This window comes from Panthera uncia, chromosome A2 (assembly GCF_023721935.1).
Source record: "Panthera uncia isolate 11264 chromosome A2, Puncia_PCG_1.0, whole genome shotgun sequence".
Taxonomy (NCBI): domain Eukaryota; kingdom Metazoa; phylum Chordata; class Mammalia; order Carnivora; family Felidae; genus Panthera; species Panthera uncia.
This window is the reverse complement of record NC_064816.1, coordinates 7,993,520-8,016,617: the sequence shown is the minus strand read 5'-3', so window position 1 is coordinate 8,016,617 and position 23,098 is coordinate 7,993,520. Positions and strand designations below refer to the sequence as shown.

The following is a 23,098-nucleotide window of genomic DNA, read 5'->3' as shown; positions in this document are numbered from 1 at the left end:
CAGTTGCTGTGTCTGCCTCCATAAAAATTTTCACTTTAAAAAGTCATTTTTAGGGGTGCCTCGGTGGCTCAGTCAGTTAAGCGTCTGACTCTTGATTTTGGCTCAGATTATGATCTCACGGTTCGTGGGATCAAGCCCCGCATTGGGCTCTGCACTGACAGTGGGAGCCTGCTTGGGATTCTCCCTCTCCCTCTCTCTCTCTCTCTCTCTGCCCCTCCCCTGCTTGCACTCTCTCTCTCAAAATAAGTAAACTTTTTGCAAAGTCATTTTAAAAGCCCCCACTTATACCTGATGCTAATATAACACTGTATGTCAATTATATTTTAATGAAAAAATTAAAGGCCTACCACGCTCTATCTCCTTTCCCCGCTTTCTTTTTCTTATCATCTCCTGTTTTCTCAACTTGTATCTCATCCTGTGAGCATAAAAACTCCACGGGCAGGGCTTTGCTTGCTTTGTTCACCGCTCTGTCTCCAGTGCCCGTACATTGCCTGTATACAGCAGGCACTCAAACAAGGCTCGCTGGGTAAAAGGAATTAAAGTTGATGAGCCAGGACTCAGACATTTGTCTGCAATGTTGGTGTTTAAGCATGCACAAAGGAAGGGCATAATTTCCAGGAAGTTCCTGGACTAAGGATAGTTGAGCTGGGGATCTCCTTTGCATTTGCATCCTAACTTTCCCCAGAAGACCAGCTTGGGGGTGGTTAGGGGGTTGGGCCTCGGGCCATGGCGGGAGTTATGTAGGCCATTCTCCAGTTTCCCACTCCCTGGTCCAGGCATGAGCTCTGCAAGATGTTTTGTAGGAAAAACATCTGGTTGAACAATGGAGACTTTTTTTTTTTTATTAAAATTTTTTTTTAACGTTTTTTATTTTTGAGACAGAGAGAGACAGAGCATGAATGGGGGAGGGGCAGAGAGAGAGGGAGACACAGAATCGGAAGCAGGCTCCAGGCTCTGAGCCATCAGCCCAGGGCCCGATGCGGGGCTCGAACTCACGGACTGCGAGATCGTGACCTGAGCTGAAGTCGGCGCTCAACTGACTGAGCCACCCACGCGCCCGTGAAGACTTTTTTAAAAAGGGGACCGGTGACTACCAGATGGGCAAAATTCAGAACACCCGACAACACCAAGTGCCGGGGAGGCCGCAAGAACGTTGTGGATGGACGTGGGCAGTTTGTTGAGAGGTTTCAAAATGACGAGTGTCCTTTCCTTTTCTGGTGGTTATAATTTTATATATCAAGTCGACTGAGCCATGGGGTACCCAGATGGTTGGTCAAACGTTCTTCTGGGTGTGTCTGTGAGGGTGTGTTTGGGTGGGATTCATATTTGAATTATAAACGGGAAAACAGACTGCCCTCCCCAGTATGGAGGGGCCTCATTCAACCAGGCGGAAGCCTGAACAGAACAAAAAGACTGACCTTCTGTCCAGTAAGAAGAAAACGCCTAATGTCTGACATCTGTCTTTTTTCTCCCTCCAGACTGGAACTTCTTGGATCTCAAATTTGCCAGCTCTCACACCGGAACTTACATTCATTGGCCCTCTGGGTTCTCAGAGCTTCAGACTTGGACTAGAACTACATCGTCTGCTCTCCTGGGTCTCCAGCTTGCCAACTGCAGATATTGGACTTATTAGCCTCCATAATCATGTGAGTCATTTCCTTGTAATAACACCCCCTCCTGTCTCTCTCTCTCTCGTTCTCTTTGTTTCTCTCTATTCTAACTGGTTCTGTTTCTCTGGAGAATCCTGCTATTCAACACATCTTCTGATCCAGAAAATCATTTTTAGAATACACCTAAGAAGTACAAGTGGAGGTGTGAAAAGAACATTTATTGCAGAATCTTCTTGACAACAAGTTACCCTGGGGGCATCTGGGTGGCTCAGTCTTTAAGCGTTCCGCTCTTGATCTCAGTTCAGGTCTCAGTCTCAGCTCAGGTCTTGATCTCAGGATTGTGAGCTCAAGCCTCATGCCTGGGAACGACACTGGGTGTGGAGCCCACTTTAAAAAAAAAAAAGAAGAAGAAGAATAGAGAGAAGGGGGTTCTGGATCCATATTCCATGGGTTTGGAACATGCCCTGTTGCTTCCTGACTGTGCGACCTTGGCGAGATATCTTAACTTCTCTGTGATTCCGTTTCCTCCTCTGGGAAACGGGCATATTGATAGTACCTGCTTCCTAGATTTCTTTCTTAACTTTTTACTTTTAGATAATTTTAGACTTACAGAAAAGTTCAAAAATAGCATAGAGTGTTCCCATTTACCCTTCACCTTGCTGCCCCTACTGTTAACATCTTATGTAACCAAGTTCACTTATTAAAACTAAGAACTTAACCTTGGTACAATACTATTAATAAACTACAGCCTTGATTTGGATTTCTCCAGGTTTTCTACTCCTCCTTTTTCTGCTCCAGGACCCAATCCAAGATCTCTCATGGCACTTAATTGTCATGTCTCCTTAGACTCCTCCAGTGACAGCCCCTTGTCGTTCATGCCCTTGGCACTCCTCAAGAGAACCGGTCAGCAACCGTGTAGACTCTCTCCACTTGGTTTATCTTGATTGGATTGAGGTTTTCACATTACTGGGAAGGATACCAGAGAGGTGATGTTCCCTTCGCATATCGGGGGCTTATGATGTCACCGTGACTCACTGCTGGTGACTTTAACTTCCGTCCCTTGGTTAAGGTGCTGTCTGCCAGGATCCGACACTGTGAAGCTTCTATCTTTCCCAGGGTTGTCGTGTGGACCGCGCGTAAAAGGGTCTGTGTCGGGGCTCCACACATGCTGTTCCGCTGCGTTAATAAAAACAAACACAAAAACACAAAAGACACAACTATGTAAAACGCCTGTGCTTGAATCCACTCCTTCTGTAAGGATCAACAAGAAAATAAGAGCCATAACTGCTTCAAGAGGAGAAGGGACACTGGGAGCCCCGAAGACGGCGGCCAGGTCGCCGACACGACCGCCACTCACGCACGCCCTCGCCCACGTCCGAGCTGAGCGATCAAACTGCGCCTGCGCAGAGCTGGGCTCCGGCGCTCTCCCAGCAGTGCCCACGTGGCTGTCAACGTGCTGGGGAATGGGGCGTGCACAAGCCCCCCTGTACCGGCAGTTGATTGGCTGGCGCTCCTCTCAGCCTGGCCAATCACAGGAGTCTTGATGCCGCGCGGCTGCGCAGGCTTTCAGGCAGCCTGAGGGTGGCGTGCGCGCGTATCCTGTCCCCGCATGGCAGTGCCTTGCCTTATGGAGGTCAAGGGACTGCAGATACGGCTTTTGCGGGGTGGATAACTGCCCTTGCCTGGAGCCTCTGTTACTGCCAGCCCCGCCCCCCCTCCCCGTTTTATGTGCTAATCCTCTTTGGTTAATAGCCTTCAACTGGGGCTCTCCAGGGGGGCCTGGGAGCGCCCTACTCCAATCTGACCTCATCTCGTATCACTTCTTTTTTTCTTTTTTAATTTTTTTTTTAATGTTTATCTAGTTTTGAGAGAGACAGAGACAGAGCTTGAGCGGGGGAGGGGCAGAGAGAAAGGGAGACACAGAATCCGAAGCAGGCTCCAGGCTCCGAGCTGTCGGCACAGAGCCCGACGCGGGTCTCGAACCCACCGACCGTGAGATCATGACCTGAGCCGAAGTCGGAGGCCCAACCGACTGAGCCACCCAGGCGCCCCATTTGTCTTTTTTTAAGTAGACTTTAAAAAATTTTTTAAATATGCACAACATAAAATTTACCATTTTTAAGTGTACACTTCCGTGTTATTAAGTACATTCACATTGTTGTGCAATCGTCACCACCATCCATCACCAGAACTTTTTTCAGTCTTCCAAAATGGAAACTGTTGCCATTTAACGCTAACTGCCCATTCTCTAGTCCCTTCAGCTCCTGGCAAACACCATTCTACTTTCTGTCTCTCTAATTTGCCTGTTCTAGGGACCCCCTATAAATGGAATAATATAGTATTTGTCCTTTTGTGACTGGTTCCTTTCATTTAGCACAATATCCTCAAGGTTCATCCATATTGTATCATGTATCAGAATTTACTTAATTTTTATTATTTTATATATTTTTAAAATGTTCATTAGAGAGGGAATGAGAGAACATGGGGGAGGGGCGGGGGGGAACAGAGGATCTAAAGTGGGCTCTGTGCTGGGGCGCCTGGGTGGCTCAGTCGGTTGAGCGTCCGACTTCAGCCCAGGTCATGATTTCGCAGTCAGAGAGTTCAAGCCCTGCATAGGGACCTGTGCTGACAGCTCAGAGCCTGGAGCCTGCTTCGGATTCTGTGTCTCCCTCTCTCTCTGCCCCTCCCCCGCTCATGCTCTGTCTCTCTCACTCTCAAAAAATGAATAAATGTTTAAAAAAAATTTTTTTTTAATAAAGTGGGCTTTGTGCTGACAGCTGACAGCCCAGTATGGGGCTTGAACTCACAAACTGTGAGATCATGACCTGATCCAAAGTTGGATGCTTAACCCACCGAGCCACCAAGGTGCCCCCATGTTTTAAAATGTTTAAACTGAGCTATTACATAAAGTAAAATGTATGGATCTTAACGGAAAGCTCAATGAATTTTCACATATATACTCGTGTAGTCGTTACATAGCTCAAGCCATAAAATATTTCTTTTTAAAATGTCTTTATTGGGGCACAAGCAAGCAAGCACACAAGCAAGATGGGGCTAAACTTTTGGGCTAATTACATGGGGTCAACGTTCCAAGTTCAAAATAGATTAACATTAACAAGATGGCAGCCACAATTATGTCCTAAACAGTTCTGACGTTGTACTTAATCTTTTTCAAGCTGCCAGTGGTTGGAAAAGGCTTCAATGGAACAAGGGTCTTTGTCCGTGTCCCCAGTTAGAATGCCAGCTCTCCAAGGCCAGGATTTTTTTTGTGTTCACTGCTCTTCCTCAGTGCTTAGAACAGTGCCTGTTATAAAGGCAAGCCCTCAACAGATTCCTGTTGAGTCAATCTGAGCCTTCTCACGGTGGGGTGGGAAAAGCCTCAGCCTCCTGTGCACAACCTCCCCCATTCTGGCCCAGGGTCCAAGTCTCCAGCAGTGTTGAGGGAAGATCTTTGAGATCTCTTCAATTGCTTCCCGCTGTCGGCTCTGGGTCATGAGGGGCTCCCCTGCCTCACGCCTTGGACAGGGTGAAGTGGTACATCCATAGCATGTTGAGGATGCCCAGGACCAGCATAGCCAAGGTCAACACCCCTCAAATTTAAAATGGCTTCACAATGATGCCAGCTACATAGCCCAAAGCCACACCATTCAGTGAGGCCACTCGTGAGTTTCGGGGCAGCCGACTGTACTCAGGAACCAACTGCGGACAGGTGGGTTAGAGGATCGGAGGTTGAGGGAAGGGGAGGGGAATGCAGAAGACCGCGAAGGTCCCCTCATGTCCCCAAACCCAGGCACCCAAAATTAGCAAAGGGCTTTGAGCAGAGAAGTAACTCAGTAAGGCAGACTGCCCTGGGGCTGGGGAAAGATGCCGAAAGGCAGGGGCAGGGTAATTAGTCAGGCATGTGGAAGGTGAGCTACAGGGGGCTGTCACAAAGGGACTGGTGGTCTAAAGATTGGGGTGAGCATTAGGCACATTTATCCATTAATCTATCCATTGTCGTAACTAACATCTGTTGAGCACCTACCATGTTCCAGGTCCTGTCCCTACAGCTGGGGACACTACACGTCACAAACAAATTCCCCCTGTCCTCATGGAGCTTATAGTAACTGAGCCCACAGATGTTCAATCCATGCAGGCAAGGAGGAGGGGAGAGGTGTGTCCAGGGTTCTTTACATGAAGCAGCAGAAGCCAAAGAGAGAAACTGCATGGTAACACGGGCACATCTGATCCTGGTTCGCGGAGAATCCCCACCAGGTCTGGAGAGAGCAGGGGTCAGAAGTGTGCCAAGGATTGTGTGAATGTGACCCTGGGGTCCCACCCAGCTGGATCCTATCTATCTTAGGGCGGGTAACCAGAGCCCTCAGCCACAGTCTGTGGGGTGAGGTGAGCAGGGGGCCCACTGAACCCTGGACAGCCGTGGACAGGGCGGCTGGGGGCCTGGTGTGGAGCGGTCAAGGCCCTGGGTCAACCTCTTCCCGGGGCTGGGGCAGAGAGAGACAGCGGGCTGGACAATGAACCCCCTTAGCTGGGCTAACCTCAATCTGAGAACCTTCCTGAAGAGGTCCCTTCCTCACCTGGTCACCCACAGCAGTGTCCACCCCACTCCCCTGTGCTGCCAGTTCCCCACACTCGCAGGAGTGTAGAGTAGGGGTGAGAGTGAAATGGAGAACGTCCCTCTGGGCCTGCTGACTCTGTTACAGAGTGCAGTTGATGTTGACTGTCTCCGGGGAAAGCAGGTTGTACCTGCTGAGAGCGCTGATGGCGAGGGAGAGGAGGATGAACACACACCTGGGGAGGAGACAGGGGCAAGTTAGGTGCCCGCCCTCCTGGCCCCGCCCCTCCCTTCTGGCTCCGTCCCGCACGACCGGAAGTCCCACTGGAGGCATTTGCTTGAGTCCAAATCACAGCCAGAGGCTGACGAGCACGCGCTGGCTGAGCACCCAGGAGCTCCTTTGGTGCGAGACCAAGTCAGAAGGCTGAACCACTGGAGGGGGCGCCATAGGAATGGGCTGGGGTGGTCATTGCCCTGTGGCCAAGTCTCCGCCCCGCCCCAGGTACCGCCTATGCCCACCAGCTTTATATATATATATATATATATATATATATATATATATATGTAATTTATGTGTATATATTATAATATATATAATTCATAAATATAAAATTCGTATATAAAATTTATATATATATATATAATCCCATGAGGTTATTATAACTGGCCCATTTCAGGGTGAGATGACCCAGGCACAGATGAGTTAAGCAGTAGCCCAGAGTCAGGGAGCTAATTAGCAAAACTTGTCTCCTTCACTGCTATGTATCAGCCCAGTATCCTCAGCGACTAAAACTGCGCCTAGCACACGGTAAGCGCTCAATAAAGGTTAGGCGAACAAACGAAGGAATCCACATCACTTCTACCATCAATGTTTTATTTTCCACATTTCAGGTGGGAAAACTGGGCCTCCACCTGGAGTCACAGGCCGCCTAAGTCCAGCCTCCCAGCCCGGATCGGTCCAATCATTCCTTTCCCTGCCTTAATGGGGGTGCGGCTTGCCCTGTTAGGGGTGGGGCCTGGCTCGGTGTGAGGAGGGACCAAGTTCTTTCTGTCTTCCTATTGGTGCTCCTCCACTTTGGGCGGGACCTCTCTAAACCTGTGTTCTCGATTTGCTGTCTCCCCGGTGGCCCCTGACCTGGAAGCTCTCTGGGTAAAATGGCGGCGCCCGGAGTCACGACCGAGCCGGCTTGGAGTCCGCGGCTTGCCGCGTGAGTATGTAGATCGCCCGTGGGGAGGCGAGAGCAAACTGCTGGGTCCTGGGGTGGCCGGTTCTGGGCCGGCAGGACGGGAGGACAGCCCAGAGCGACCCAGCTGCAGGGCCAGGGCACCGTGACCTTTGGAGGTGCGGGACGGGGACGTGCTGGAAAAAGCCGATCTCTGTATACTACCCTCCCCACGTCCCTAATCTCCTATTTTGCAGACGAGACAGCTGAGGCTCAGAGAGGTTAAGGGCCTCTCCCGAAGTCACGCCGGAAGTTGGCAGCTAGGCTGGAATTCGGACCCGCGTCTGTTTATCCCAAGGATCCCAGAATCCTGGCAGCCAGCCTCAGAGCTGCTGTAGGTACACCCCGCCACGGCGTTCAGATGTACAGATCATAGATGTTTTGTAGCAATTTAGCTCTTCTCCCCATTCAACTGATACTTGTTAGGCACCTGCTTTGTACCAGGCACTGTCCAGGTGCTGGAAACACAGCAATGAGGAAGACAGACAAAAATCCCCTATCTCCTGGGGTAGCCAGACATTAAACAAGTCAGAAATGCAGGGAACAGGTGATTTCAGATGCTAATAATTGTTAACAGTGCATTCATCAGGGTGATGGGTGCTTGGATTGGGAGTGGGGCTGTGGTCCAGGAAGCCCTCTCATTTGAACATAGACCTGCACAACCAGAGACAGCTATGGATGAATCTAGGAGAAGAAATTTCCAAACAGGGGGAATAGCAAGTGCAAAGGCTCTGAGACTGGAATAAACTTAGCTTGTTTAACAAACAGCGTAGCTAGAGCTGCGAGAGCAAGAGTGATAAGAGTTGAGTTTGGAGAGGTAGACCCTGTCTACCCCCCACCACGGGGTTCAGACTTACAGATCTGAATATCTGTGTAATATAACACTAGTGATTTTTAGGCAGAGCACACTGAATTTAGTTTACATTTAAAAAAAGCTCCCTCTGGTCATGGCGGGGGGAACTGACTGGAGGGGACGTTGGGTAGGCCTTAAGGACAGAGATCATGGGTTTGGGGTGGTGGCTTGCCGATGCAGAGAAATGGATGTATTTGGGATGGACTTGGACGTACTCGTCAGGACTACTTGGTGGACTGAATGGGGCAATGAGGGACATAGCGGATGCAGAAATGACTTCTAGGTCTGTGGCCCGAATGACTAGGAATGGTGGTGTCATTCGCTAGGGTGGAGAGGAACACGTTTAAGCAGGGATATCACTTTGGAGCAGATTAAGTTGGAGACGGCTGGGTACATGCCAAAATGGCAGTTAGGTATGGGGGTTGGAGGTCAGGACTGGCAATAACTGTTTGGAATCCATCAGAACATAGATTGTCATTTTTCAGACTTTAACACACGTAGGAGAAACCTGGACTCTTATTAAAATGTGGATTCTGACTCAGGAGATCTGGGTTAGGGCTGAGATTTTGCTTTTCTTTCTTTTTTTTTTTTTTAATTTTTTTTTTTTTTTAACATTTATTCATTTTTGAGACAGAGAGAGACAGAGCATGAACGGGGGAAGGTCAGAGAGAGAGGAAGACACAGAATCCGAAACAGGCTCCAGGCTCTGAGCTGTCAGCACAGAGCCCGACGCGGGGCTCGAACTCACAGACCACGAGATCATGACCTGAGCCGAAGTCGGACGTCCAACCGACTGAACCACCCAGGCGCCCCGAGATTTTGCTTTTCTAATGAGCTCCCAAATGATGATATTGATATAGCTGATCCCTGGAACACACTTTGAGTAGTGAAGATTCAGATTAAGGTCTCAATCTTAGCAGCATATTAGAGTCACCAGAGTGTTTTATTTATTTTATTTTTTATTTTAGAGAGAGAGAGTGTGTGAGCGGGTTGGGGATAGAGGGAGAGAGAGAGAGAGAGAGAGAGAGAACCCCAGACAGGCTCCATGCTGAGTGCTCAGCGTGGAGCCCGGCTCGGCCGATCTATGACCCTGGGATCATGACCTGAGCTGAAGTCAAGAGCTGGGTGCTCAACCCACTGAGCCACCCAGGCGTCCCCATTGCTGTCCTTTAAAATGCTGATGCCTACCTTTAGATACTTTGATTTATTATATCTGGTGTATGGCCTGGGCATGGGAATTTTTAAAAGCCCCCAAGATGATTCTAATATGAACAAAGTTTGAGAACCATTAAAGCTGCCTACAAGAATACAGAGAAGAGGGGAACAAGTTGAAAGACACTTCAGGGTAGCAGACAGACAGATTCAGGATGTGGGACTCTTCGCAATCTTAGTACTCAAAGTGTGGTCCCCACACCAGCAACATCAGCATCATTTGGAAGCTTGTTGGATGTACAGGATCTTTAGCTCTACCCCAGACTTGCTGAATCAAAATCTGCATTTTAACAAGATCCTAAGTGATTCATCTACACATTCAAGTTTGCAGACATTGTAGCTTTAAAGAAGGAAGTGGGTCATGTCAAAAAGGTGGGAGGAGGGCCTCACCCATGATGTATGTTTCTGAGAAATTGAGCAAAATGAAGCCTTAAAAATAATCATTGGCTTTCATAAGTGCAAAATGCAAAAGGGGCCTTTACAAATGGTATTAGTGGGGTGGTTGGGGCAGCAGCCAAGTTGGAGAGAGTGAGGAAACATAATGTGTATACACCTCTTGGGAGAAACTTTACTGTAAAGGGAGCAGAGGTATGGAGCAGAGGCTGGAGGGAGTCTTCAGGTCAAAATGGGAGATGTTAGAGAAAGTTTAAATGGTGATAAGAATGATCCAGACATTTCCCATCTCATTTTATGAGGTCAGCATTATCCTGATACCAAATCAAACAGACACTAAAAACTACAGACCAATATCTCTTACGAATATGGATGTAAAAATCCTCAACAAAATAACAAGCAAACCAAACTTTAGCAACATATAAAAAGTATTATATACCATGATCAAGTGGAATTTATCCCATAAAAGCAAGATTAGTTTAAAATCTGAAAATCAGTTAATGAGATACACCATATTAATAAAATAAAAGATAAAAACTACATGATTATTTCAGTAGATGCAACAAAAAGTACTTCACAAGATCCAGTATCCTTTCTGATAGAAGCATTCAACATCTGGGTATAGAAGGGAATTTCTTCAACCTTATAAAGGCCATGTATGAAAAACAGACAGCTCACATCATACTTAATAATAAAAGACTGGACACTTTTCCCCTGAGATCAAGAATAAGAAAAGGATGTCCACTCTTGTCACTTCCATTCAACATTGTACTGGAGGTTCCAGCAAGGGCACTTGAGAAAGGAAAAGAAGTAAAAGATACCCAGTTTGGAAAGGAAGAGATAAAACTATACTTGCTGATGATGTGATCTTGTATATAGAAAAGAATCCAATAAAAAGCTATTGGGACTAATAAGTGAGTTCAACAAGGTTGTAGGATAGATCAACATATAAAAATAGTATGCCAATATAGAAATACATATAGTGCCATACTGGCACTGAACAGTGTGGAAATGAAATTAAGAAAATAATTCCATATACGTAATAGCTTCATAAAGAATGAAATATGAATAAATTTAACAAAATAAATAAAAGACACATACAGTGAAAACTATAAAACACTGTTGAAAGAAATTAAAGATGATCTAAATAAGTGGAGAGGTATCCCATGTTCATGGATCAGAAGACTTAATATTATTAAGATACCAATATTCCCTAAACTGATCTGTAGACTCAATACAATCCCTATCAGAATCCCTCTGACTTTTTGCAGTCATTGACAGCTGATTCTAAAATGTATATGTAATTGCAAGGGACCCAGAATAGCCAAAACAACTTTGTAAAAAAAAAAAAAAAAAAAAAAAGTACAAAGTTGAAGGACTTACACTTCCTGATTTTAAAACTTACAAACTATAATAAAACAGTGTAGTGCTGGCTTAAGACTCAATATAGATCAATAGAATTGGGAGCCCAGAATTAAACCCTTACATTTATGGTCAATTGATTTTCAGCAAGAATGCCAAGACAAAAAGTACACTTACCACGATGAGCACGGAGTAATGTATAGAATTGTAGAATCACTATATTGTACAGCTGAAATGAATATAACACTGTATGTTAACTATACTGGAATTAAAATTTTAGAACTTAATTTAAAAAAGAAAAAGAATGCCAAGACCCAGAAATACAGAAAGAATAGTGTCTTCAACAGATAGTACTAGGGCAACTGGATATCCACATGAAATGAACCCCTTTTTCACACCATACAGAAAAATTAATTCAAGGTGGATCCCAGGACTAAATGTGAGAGCTAAAACTATTAAACTCTTAGAGAAAACATGGGAGTAAATCTTCATGACCTTGGGCTAGGCAGTGGGGTTTTTTTGTTTGTTTTTTGTTTGAATTTAGTGGTTTTTTTTTTTTTAATGTTTATTCATTTTTGAGAGACAGAGAATGAGCAGGGAAGGGGCAGAGAGAGGGAGACACAAAATCTGAAGCAGGCTCCAGGCTCTGAGTTGTCAGCACAGAGCCCAACGTGGGGCTCAAACTCAAGAACTGCAAGATTATGACCTGAGCTGAAGTCGGACGCTCAACCGACTGAACCCCCCAGGCACCCCTTAATTTAGTGGTTTTTTTAGATATAACATCAAGATCACAGCTATAAAAGAAAAACATAAATTGGACATCATTGGAATAAAAACTTGTCCTGCAAACAGTAACATCAAGAAAGTGAAAAGTCAGTCTAATGAATGGGAGAAAGTATTTGTAAAACACAAGGGTCTAGTATTCAGAATATATAAAGAACTCTTACAACTCAATAATAAAAAGATAAGTAACCCAATTTTTTAAATGTACAAAGCATCTAAATAGACATTTCTCCAAAGAAGATACGCATCGGCCAATAAGGGCATGAAAGAATGTTCAACGTCGCTTTTTAAGGAAGTGCAAATCCAACCATGAGATATCACTTCACATTCACTAGTGTGTCTGTAATCAAAAAGACAACAAGAATTGGCAGGGATGTGGAGAAATTGGAACTCTTACATATTGCTCATAAGAATGTAAAATGGTGCAGCCACTTTAGAAAATCGTTTGGCGGGTGTGCCTGGCGGTCAGTTGGTAGAGCATGCACCTCTTGACGTGGGGTTGTGAGTTCAAGTCCCACATTGGGTGTGGACCCAGCTTAAAAAATTAAAATGAAAAAATAAAACAGTTTGGTAGTTCCTCAAAATGTTAGAATTAACCATACGTCTCAGCAATTTGACTTCTGTGTATCTACCCAAGAGACGTGTAAACACTTTTTCACACAAAACTTCCACCCAAGTGTTCATAGCAGCATTAGTCCTAATAGTCAAAAAGTCGAAACAACCCCAACTATCCATCAACTGAGAAATAGATCAATAAAACATGGCTATATCTGTATAATGGAATTTTTTGACAAAACAAATGAAGTCTGTTACATGCTACGACATGGTTAGCCTTAAACACATGCTAAGTGAAAGAAGTCAGCCACAAAAGAGCACGCGTCATATTGTACAAACTACCCGGAATAGGCAAATTATAGAAACAGTAAGGTCAGTGCTTGCCTGGGGTTGAGTGATGAGGGGAAATAAGAGAGACTGCCGATTGGGTATAGGTTTTCTTTTTGGGGTGACAAGAATGGTGTGAAATTAGATTGCAGTGGTGGTTGTACAACTCTGAATGTACTAAAAAAAAAACCATTGAATTTTACACTTGAAAAGGCTGAACCACATGATACGTGAATAAAGCTGTTAAAAAGAAAGAATGATCCAGTAGGGAGGCAGGCCATGGCAGGAACAGATTCCTCAAGGCAGTGAAAGGTTTAGCCCAAGAAAATCGGGACGCTTGATCGTAACAGCCATTGTAAGTCCATGCGGTGAATGAAGAAACCAGTGGGGCTGGTGAGTTGGCCATGCAGTCTGGAACACGGCCACAGCCCGGAAGGGGTCTCCTCTCCGTTAGCTGGCTGATGCTGTCTTTTCTCTGTCTCGGCCAGGTGGTTGTCTGACAAGTGGAGGCAATGAGCTGGGCCCAAGCCATCCTGCTGGCCCGGGGCCTCTCTCGGGGCTGCGGAGGCATCTGCGGGGCCACCGTCACGGGAGCCCCCTTCTCTCAGGTAACCACCAGCTGAACAGTCGTCTGCTCACACCGGCCGGCCTATCTGTTCTGAGGGCCAGTTGACCCCGCCTTAATTCATTTTAAGAAGGGCTGGTGCCCATGCGGGTAAGGGAGTTGAATTTGGAAATAAGGATTTGTGAGCTAAGTAGATGTGGGTGGTGACTGTGGGTAACCCCTGTATCCACTTGTTGAGATTTGGGCAGAAACTTGAACTTCCATCCCTTCCCGGGGTGACCAGATGGCCCAAGCCAGTCAACGGGCATAGATGGCTACCACAGTGATGGTGGCCGCCGACCTTGTTCTGTTGTGCTTCACAAACAATGCGGTTTTGGGTTTTGTCTGTTTGTTTTTACAAATTGAGGGTTTGTGGCGACCCCGTGTCGAGCAAGCCTGTTGGTGCCGTTGTCCGACAGCGTTTGCTCACTTTGTTCTCGGTGTCCCGTTTTGGTAATTCTTGCAGTACTCCAGACTTACTCATCATTACCCTATTTGATCTGGGATCAGTGATAGTGACTTGCCGGAAGCTCAGGCGCTGGTTAGCATTTTTTAGCAATAAAGTATTTTTTATTTAAGGTACGTGCATTTTTTTCAGACTTAGTGGTATTGCACACTTTATAGGCGACGGTGTAGTGTAAACATAACTTTCGTGCGCACCGGGAAGCCAAAAAATCGGTTTGACTCCTATTATTGTGACGCTTGCTTGATTGCTGTAGTCTGGAACTAAACCCTCCATATCTCTGAGCTATGCCTGTACCTCCCTCACCGAGCACTTCCTCTGGGCCAGGCCGCGTGCTATGCTTTTTGTTATGCTTTTATCTCATTGGTACTGTCTCCCCTTCTTTTGGCCATTCTAGAGGTTCCTTTCAATGTTTATTTATTTTTGAGAGAGAGAGATAGAGCATGAGCCAGGGAGGGTCGGAGAGAGAGGGAGACACAAAAACAGAAGCAGGCTCCAGGCTCTGAGCTGTCAGCCCCGAGCCTGACGCAGGGCTCGAACCCACCAACCGTGTGACCCAAGCTGAAGTCAGATGCCTAACCAACTGAGCCACCCAGGTGCCCCGCTTCCTTTCTGATTAAAAAAAAAATTTTTTTTAATATGTTTATTTTTGAGACAGAGAGAGACAGAGCATGAGCGGCGGAGGGGCAGAGAGCGAGGGAGAGAGTATCCCAAGCAGGCTCCATGCCGTCAGCGAGGAGCCCGCCTCTGGGCTCGATCTCCCAAATCGTGAGATCATGACCCGAGCCGAAATCAAGAGTCAGACCCTTAACTGACTGAGCCCCTCAGGCGCCCCTCGCCATATATTTTTAAAGATGCCGTATGTATAACCATTGTAATTTAAACATTCAATTCCATTTCAAGTCAGAAATTTGGTGGTGTTGCCATCCACACATGGGTTAGCGAACATTTTTGTACTGAGTCAATAAGTATTTTTGGCCTTGCAAGCCACACGGTCTCTGTTAGAACTACCTGGCTCTGCCCCTGTAGCACAAACACAGCCCCAGACTAGACGTAATAAATGCGCGTGGCTGTATTCTCATCCACCTTTAGTGACGAAAGCAGGCAGTTGGCCATATTGGCCCCACAGGCTGTAGTTTGCTGTCTTACGTTGCGGAGGGATCTCGCCTGTCCCCAGTAGCCTCCATTCTTCACTCTGGGGAACAAGATCTTCTTGACCCAAGAGAAACACCATCATAACAGAAGGGGAAGCCGAGGCCTGAGCAGTAAAGCGGGATGTGGTCATAACCTAGCAGAGGACAGGCAAGCCAAGATTCCTGCCGACTCCAAAATCTGCCTTTTCTCTTTTAAGTTTTTGAAAGCTATCTTTTGAATAGACAATACGGCTAGTTACAGCGGGCAATTTGGTTCAACATTCAAAAAGTTCCGGGGCGCCTGGGTGGCTCAGTCAGTTGAGCGTCCGACTTCAGCTCAGGTCATGATCTCGCAGCCTGTGAGTTCGAGGCCCGCATCGGGCTCTGTGCTGACGGCTCAGAGCCTGGAGCCTGCTTTAGATTCTGTGTCTCCCTCTCTCTCTGCCCCTCTCCCGCTCATGCTCTGTCTCTCTCTCTGTCATAAATAAATAAACATTTTTAAAAAAAGGGTTTTTTAATTAAAAAAAAAAAAAAAGTTCTAAGGCTACACCATGACCCCACTTAGCTCCCCTCTCTCTCGAGGCAAGAGATGTTCCCCACTTCACGCATTCCCTTCCAGATATATTTCACAGGAGCAAAAAAATTATATACATACAGTTGATTCTCATTATCCGCCGGGGTTATGTTTGATAAAGTGGCCGCATACACTGAACTAGTAAATACTGAACTGTCGCCTCCGGGGAAATGTGGGGTCGGTTCCTGCGAGCCTCTGCTCACAGTTTCATCAGCGAGTCAGTATCTTGTTGGATGTGCGTTTCTGTTTAAAGACATCTTATTTAATATATGCTGTTGGCTCATTAACGTTGAACTCACCGCCAACAGCACTATAACTCAAGCCTGAATGTAGCTTATCTACCACACGGTATTTTCTCTGTAAGGAACAGCAGAGCCTTCTTGCCTGTAGGAACGCTGGACGGCCCGTCAGTACTATGCGTGGGGGCCATTTTCAACCGCAACAGCACCGACCAGAAGATGTGGAAAATGTGCACTAAGTAAATCTCTAACAGGACGCTTGTTGAGAATACAAGGGCTGAATCCAGAAGGCTGAGCGTCACCTTATTCCATCTCAGCTGGGAATGAACGGGCTTGGGTGACTCAGATTTCTCACTGCACAGCCTGTGTCTGTGAATGACCAGGAAGGTGCTGAGAGTATCGGCGTTGGGATTGCAAATCAATGTAGCAAGCAGGCAAATTTCCAAATACGGAATCCACAGCTAATGAAGATCTCTTGTATGTCAGTGGGTGAGGCTTCTTTATACCTATGGGACCCTACTGAACGCACCACTTCACACATTGCTTGCTTTGCTTTCATAATATATACGCTGGGGCTCGTTCTGGGTCACACAAGACCCTCCTCAGTGTGTCTGATAGACACAGGTGCCCCTCGTCCAGGTTCATGGCCATTTGCTTAACCATTTCCTTGCTGATGCACCGTGGGGCCGCTTTCCCCTGCTACGGTGGAAAAGGCAAAAGTCATTGGGCACAGGTTGGTAGGTAGCTGTAGGATTTAAAAACCAGACGCAGGATCGCTGTATCCGAGGGTGTTTGTTTGTTATCCTGGCGAATATTGCCGAGCTGCCTCCATGGGGGTTTTACCATTGTTCTCTCACACTTCGTAATGGTTCCTGATCTTGGGCTTGTTACCACAGCACCACACGGCCTCAGAGGCCCTGAGGGATGCCCGCTGGCACCTTTCCCAGGAAAGAGCCGGCCTGGCAGTCCCCCAGGGGCCCTGGGAGGGGCCAGATTCCAGTAGCGGTTTCTCTGTCCCCAGGTGTCCCTCCAGGCCCCGCGGGGTCTCCACTGCAGCGCAGCCACCCACAGCTCTGACTCCTGGCTGGTCCCTCCCCCACCTAAGCCCCCAGGGGGACCCACCAGGGCCCTGGCACCCCACGAGGAGCTGTTTAGGCGGGCACCAGATGGGGCGCAGGACAAGGCGAACTTTGTGCGGGCCGTGCAGACCTTCGGGCAGCATAACGTGCACAAGCGGGGCCACGTCGACTTCATCTACCTGGCCCTGCGCAAGATGCGGGAGTACGGCGTCGAGCGGGACCTGGCCGTCTACAACCTGCTGCTCGACGTCTTTCCCAAGGAGGTCTTCCGGCCTCGAAGCATCTTCCAGAGAATCTTCATCCACTACCCACGGCAGCAGGAGTGCGGGATTGCTGTCCTGGAACAGATGGAGAACCATGGTGAGGCCAGCAGGCCCAGGGGCAAGCAGCGGGCTCTCCCCCCGGGACGTGGGCCCCTCCGTCGCTCCATGGCTCCAACTTGCCTTTCCTCTGTCTGTTTTGCTGGCTCGCGCCCCCTCCCCCCTCTCTCAATCTCTCCTCTGTCTCTGGTCTCTTTCCTCTTTCATCTCTCCCTCTGACCTTTCCTTTAAATTCTGTTTCTTTTCTCCCTCACCGTCATCAATTCCCTGACTAAATTCTTCCTGTCTCTGGTTCTTTCCATCTGGCCCTCCTCATGATTCCCTCTTGGTCCCGGCTCTTCTGGCCCTCTCCGTCTCCCATGTCTCTGTCTCCCCTTCTCCCTCCTGCCCCCTCCCTGAGGCTCTGCCTGCTTCTGCCCGACACAGGGGTGATGCCCAACAAGGAGACCGAGTTCCTACTGATTCAGATATTTGGACGTAAAAGTTACCCCATGCTCAAGTTCGTGCGCATGAAGCTGTGGTTCTCCCGCTTCAAGAATATCAACCCCTTCCCACTGCCCCGGGACCTGCCCCAGGACCCCGTGGACCTGGCCAAGTTGGGCCTGCGGCACATGGAGCCCAACCTCAGCGCCAGGGTCACCATTTACCAGGTATCCACCCCCGTTCGCACCCTCGGCCACAGCCGCGGGCTGAGCCCTTGCTAGATTCCCGCGGCCCTCACTCCTCCCGGCGGCTTGACCTCTGACCTCTTCTCCCGCCCCTCTCCCCCTACTGTCTGTATTCTGGGCATCTGGCTTCCTTTCTGCCAGTTTTCTTCTCAGGCTTTTGTGCTCACCCTTCTTTCTGCCAGGGACACTTGTCCCCAGGACTTCATGTTCTTCAGGTCTCGGCTCTGCTGTCCCTTCCTCAGGATCCCCTTCCTGACCACCCTAGCAGAGGCACACTGGGTGCTTGGCTTGGTTGCTCATTCACCACGACTCAGTTTCCCCTGTGTCTCTCAAGGCTCAGCACAGGGTCCGGCACAAAGCTGAGCTCAGCAGGTGTTTGCCGAATGACTGAATGAAATAGTCCACACACAGACACACACACACACCAGTGTTCTAGGGGCCCCACTCATGCCAGACCACATGGGGGGATCCTGTGGTCCTGAAGGCTGACCCCAGGTAGCAGATAATTTCTCTCAGAGCTGCTGGTTCTGAGATGGAGAAGCACTGGGGGCTCTGGGAGCCCAGAAAGGGCAAGGAGCACGGAGGGCTTCCTGGAGGACGTGAGGGTGAGCTGCACTCAGGACAGAAGAGACAAGGAGAGCATTCTGGGCAGAGGGAGCAGCCTGGGCTGGGGTTCAGAGGGCAGCTGGAATTGCTGGAGATATAGAAAGAGCTTCCTTTGGCCAGTGCAGGAGGTCGGGGTTGGGGAGAAGAGACCAGGAGGGCACCAGGTTAAAGAGCGTGGTTTGGACCTGTTGGTGAAGAGGGAGCCACATAGAAGTTTTGAGAAGAGGAAGGATGGGGTGGGAGCTCTGTTCTGGAAGGAGTTTCTGTTTCGAAAGCATCCTCTGGTGCTTGGCCACATGGGTGTTGAATGGGGGCTGGGTGGGGCTGGGTGGGCAGAGGACCGAGTTAATAGGAGAGTGGGTGATGGGGTGTCTGGGTGAGAAAGGACAGAGATTTGGCCTGGAGCATATTCCAGAGGAAAGGTGTTCTTTAACTCACGTCTTCCTTTTGAAAAGTAAAGCTTTAGAAGCCAAGTGGTACTCGAGAACACAGGATGAAGAGTTCTCCCACGGCCTGGTCCCCAGTCCCCACTCTCCTTCCCCGGAGGTGACCACATCTGTGTCTCCTTCCAAAGAGATTCTGTGCATTTGCAAGCCGATCTAGCCTTTGTATTTATGCTTTTCTCCCCCTAATTTTGAAAAGCACGTACAGAAAGGTTGAAAACATGGTAAAATGATCACCAACACTGCCTAGATCTCAAATGGGAACGATCCAAGCTCCATCAAGAGGGAATTGTCTACATAGATCATAACACCTCAGTCAGGTTGGTAAAAAAAAAAAACAAAAAAACAAAAAAAAAAAAACCCACAAGTGAAAGGTTGAAGTATGTTCAGTGGTCCAGTTAACTCCCTTCAGCACGAGAAGGGAGAGGAAATAAAAGTTCATACATCGATTTGCCTATTTTCACAAAAATAAATAATGCCAAGATAAGTCTGAAATGGGTAGAAATCATTATCTCTGGGCAGGTAGAGGAGATGGGGTAGAGAGAACAGGAGTGGAAGAGAGACATCTGTTTAAAATGGATCGACATTGCAACTATGTAAATGTTTTAGTGTATTTTTTTTTAACGTTTATTTATTTTTGAGAGAGAGAGACACAAAGCACGAGCGGGGGAAGGGCAGAGAGAGAGGGAGACACAGAATCCGAAGCAGGCTCCGGGTTCCGAGCCGTCAGCCCAGAGCCCGATGCGGGGCCCGAACCCACGAACCGTGAGATCATGACCTGAAGGGAAGTCAGACGCTAAACGGACTGAGCCACCCAGGCACCCCGATGTTTTAGCGTATTTAAAACAAAATCAAAGAAATGGGGAGGAGGGGGAACCACCATACTGGCAACAAACAGAAACAAAAGGGATCGGACGAAACATCTCCTTGATGGCAAAACCACTGAGACAAAAAGTTCTTCTGAGTCAGTCATCCAACTGCCCATCCTCTGTGGCCTCTATTCTAAGAACACACAAATCTGTAGAGAAATCCCAAGCTTAAGTCCCACAGCGTTATGGTTAGCAGTAATATCCAAACTGTGTATTTTGATGGATAAGTAAAGGTGCTACTGTTGATAGGAACCAAGATTTTTAGTGTGCGAGACAAAGAAAAATATACAATCAAAATGCTAAAGAAAGAAGAAACACGTGTGAAATTTAAAATGAAAAATCCGTATTAAAAAATCAGACTAATTATATTTTTCAGTAAAAAGGCCCAGGAGCAAAACATATACTGTGTCTCCCTCCCTCCCCTTCACCCCACTCCTCCCCCAAAAACTTCTACTTTAAAAATGTTTCTCTGGAGCACTGGAGTGGCTCAGTCAGTTAAGCCTCCGACTCTTGGTTTCGGCTTAGATCGTGATCTCACAGTTGTGAGTTCAAGCCCCACGTAGGGATCTGTGCTGGCCGTGCTTGGAATTCTCTCCCTCTCTTTCTGCCCCTCCCAACTCATGCTGTCTCAGTCTCTCCCAAAATAAATAAACAAACCTAAAAAAAAAAAAAACACGTTTCTCCAATGAAACAGCATTCTACCCGTGTTCTGCACCTTGCCTTTTGCTGTTTTTATTTAAGAATATGGCTGGGAGCTTGTTCTATGTCCATACCTATTGATTCACCTCTGTTCTTTTTAATTTGAAAGGATGGATGATATGTGTTGCAATAGTTGTAAGCTCTCAGACACTTCAATCGAAGAATAGATGCATTTTTTTTTTTTAAGTTTACTTTTTGAGAGAGAGAATGTGCGCACGCGCCTGGGTGCATGTGAGTGGGGGAGGGGCAGAGAGAGAAGGGAAGAGCCCAAAGCAGGGCTCGAACTCAAGAACCATGAAATCATGACCTGAGCTGAAATCAAGTCAGGTGGTCGGTGGGACTGAGTTACCCAGGCACCCCAAGATGCGTTGTTTGTTTGTTTTTTTTTAATTAAATTTCATCTGGTTTTTTGAATCATGGCAGTATGTAAAATCAAAAAGATATAAAAGGGATTTCCTTTCCTCCCAGTTTTCTGCAGAGGCAAACCCTGATTTGCTTCCTGTGTCTCCTCGGGAGCACACTGTGCATGTGAAATTATTTTTCTTTTTAAACCGTCACAAGCACAGAGCCCTTAGTACGTGCCAGGCCCTGTTCTCAGCATTTTGGGACCTTCCGAATTAAGTGCTGTCATCCCCATTTTGCATCTGCAGAAACGGAAGCATCCAGGTACGTTGGCTGAGCCACAGTCACACGGCCTGTGGCAGAGTGGATTTTAGCGCAGGTAGGCGGGCGCCAGGGTCCCCTCTGTGTGCCCATCTTCAATGTCAGCGGCTATTGCCAAAGTGGATAGAAATGAAGAAGGGATGGGCTTGAGTCGACGGGTAGGAGGCTGAGAGGAGCCCTGAATTTGCCGGGACCTCCCGCTCCCCATTTCTCTCCCCAGCTCCCCTGTAGGGGCTGGGGCCCACAAGCTTCCTTCCACCCCTGCTCCTCCTTGCAGACGCCTTCTGCCAAAGACTCCACAGGTGCGGCAGATGCCACTGAGTCCCACATTGTAGGTAAGGCTCTGGCCTGGGGTGGCTGGGTTCTCCCCAGGCCTGCTGGGTGGGCTCCATGGGCCTTCGGGTAGAGCCCCTCAGCCAGGGCTCCCTGGGCACGCGTGTCTCCATACCAGGCATCCAGACTCCTGATCAGCAGGCTGCCCTGGCCCACCACAACCCAGCCCGGCCTATCTTCGTCGAGGGCCCCTTCTCCCTGTGGCTCCGAGACAAATGTGTCTATTATCACATCCTCAGAGCTGACTTGCTGCCCCCGGAGGAGAGGGTGAGAGCCCAAAGCTTGAGTGGGGGGCGTGAGTGTGTGTGAGGTGGGGGTGGGCTGGCACCACCCTGAGGGCTCATGTGAGATCTCAGAGGTGCAGGGGGGAAGGGGAAGGGAGGGATAGCCCCTGGTGTGGGGGGATAGGCTTCAGCCGGCTGCGAGATCCTGGGCCTCTGACTGCCTGCACCCCCTTCCCCGGGTAGGAAGCGGAGGAAATTCCAGAGGAATGGAATCTCTACTACCCGATGCAGCTGGACCTGGACTATGGGAGGAGCGGCTGGGATGACTACGAGTTTGACATCCATAAAGGTACAACTGGGATGGGCACCAAACACCAGCTGAGGTGAGGCCTCTGGGGTGGAAGGCTGGCACCCAGGCTGAGACCTAGCCCAGTCGCCACATGCAGACCCAGCAGATGCCCAAGTACACACACACACACACACACACACACACACACACACCTCACTCCCCAGGGGCTCCAGGCCTGTCAGCCCTTGGTCATGGAACACCTCTGTGCTGGCTACTGAGTGTGACCAGGACAGGCTCAGTCCTTGCCCTTAGGCAGCTCTGGCCAGTGGGGGAACAGGCAAGTCAAGTTATATTCTTGGGGCCTAAGGGGAGGAGCACCAGGCTTCAGGTGGGGTGTGGGGAGGACTTCCTGGTGGAATGTCAAAGAACCAGGAGGCATCACTTAGGTGAAGCATGGGATTGGCAGTCTAGACAGAGGAGATATCTTGTGCAAAGGCTTGGATGCGCAAGAAACATCCGCCTGTGGCCCGGAAGGGGTGCAGGCACGGGGGGTGCTGCTCCAATCCCCACGGCACAAACTCTGAGCGCCTGTTTCTCCCAACAGTGGAGGAAGGCCCTGTCTTCGCCATATGCGTGGCAGGTGCCCACGACCAGGCCACGCTGGCCAGGTGGATCCAGGGCTTGCAGGAGACCAACCCAGGCCTGGCCCAGATCCCCGTGGTCTTCCGCCTGGCGGGGTCCACCGGGGAGCTCCTGGCGACCTCCTCAGGACTGGAGGAGCCGCCCCCGCCCCCGCCCCCACCAGAGGGCCAGGAAGAAGAGGAAAACAATCAGCAGCGACAGCAGCAGGGACAGAGCTGAGGCTGATTGGTCACCAGCACAAACTGTGGACTAGTGTAATAGCATGAGGTGCCCTTTGAATGTACAGCAAATAAAGGTTTTCCGGCTCGGGGCGGCCTTCTCTCTTCTCTGACAGCGTGGCGTCTCTGCCCCTTTAATGTTTGGTGGCCTGGTTTTTCAAG

The 23,098-nt window shown here is 48.5% G+C and overlaps 1 protein-coding gene across 1 annotated transcript; it reads left to right on the top strand.

Moving 5' to 3' along the window:
* Positions 1-7,292: 7,292 nt before the first annotated feature.
* Positions 7,293-23,028, top strand: ECSIT (ECSIT signaling integrator). Its single transcript, XM_049639883.1, has 9 exons — positions 7,293-7,370; positions 7,583-7,719; positions 13,359-13,478; positions 16,905-17,322; positions 17,709-17,932; positions 21,508-21,565; positions 21,682-21,830; positions 22,031-22,136; positions 22,681-23,028. The coding sequence occupies exons 3-9, from the start codon at positions 13,383-13,385 to the stop codon at positions 22,935-22,937; spliced, it is 1,308 nt and encodes a 435-aa protein (XP_049495840.1). The 5' UTR covers positions 7,293-7,370; positions 7,583-7,719; positions 13,359-13,382; the 3' UTR covers positions 22,938-23,028.
* The last annotated feature ends 70 nt before the right edge of the window (positions 23,029-23,098 follow it).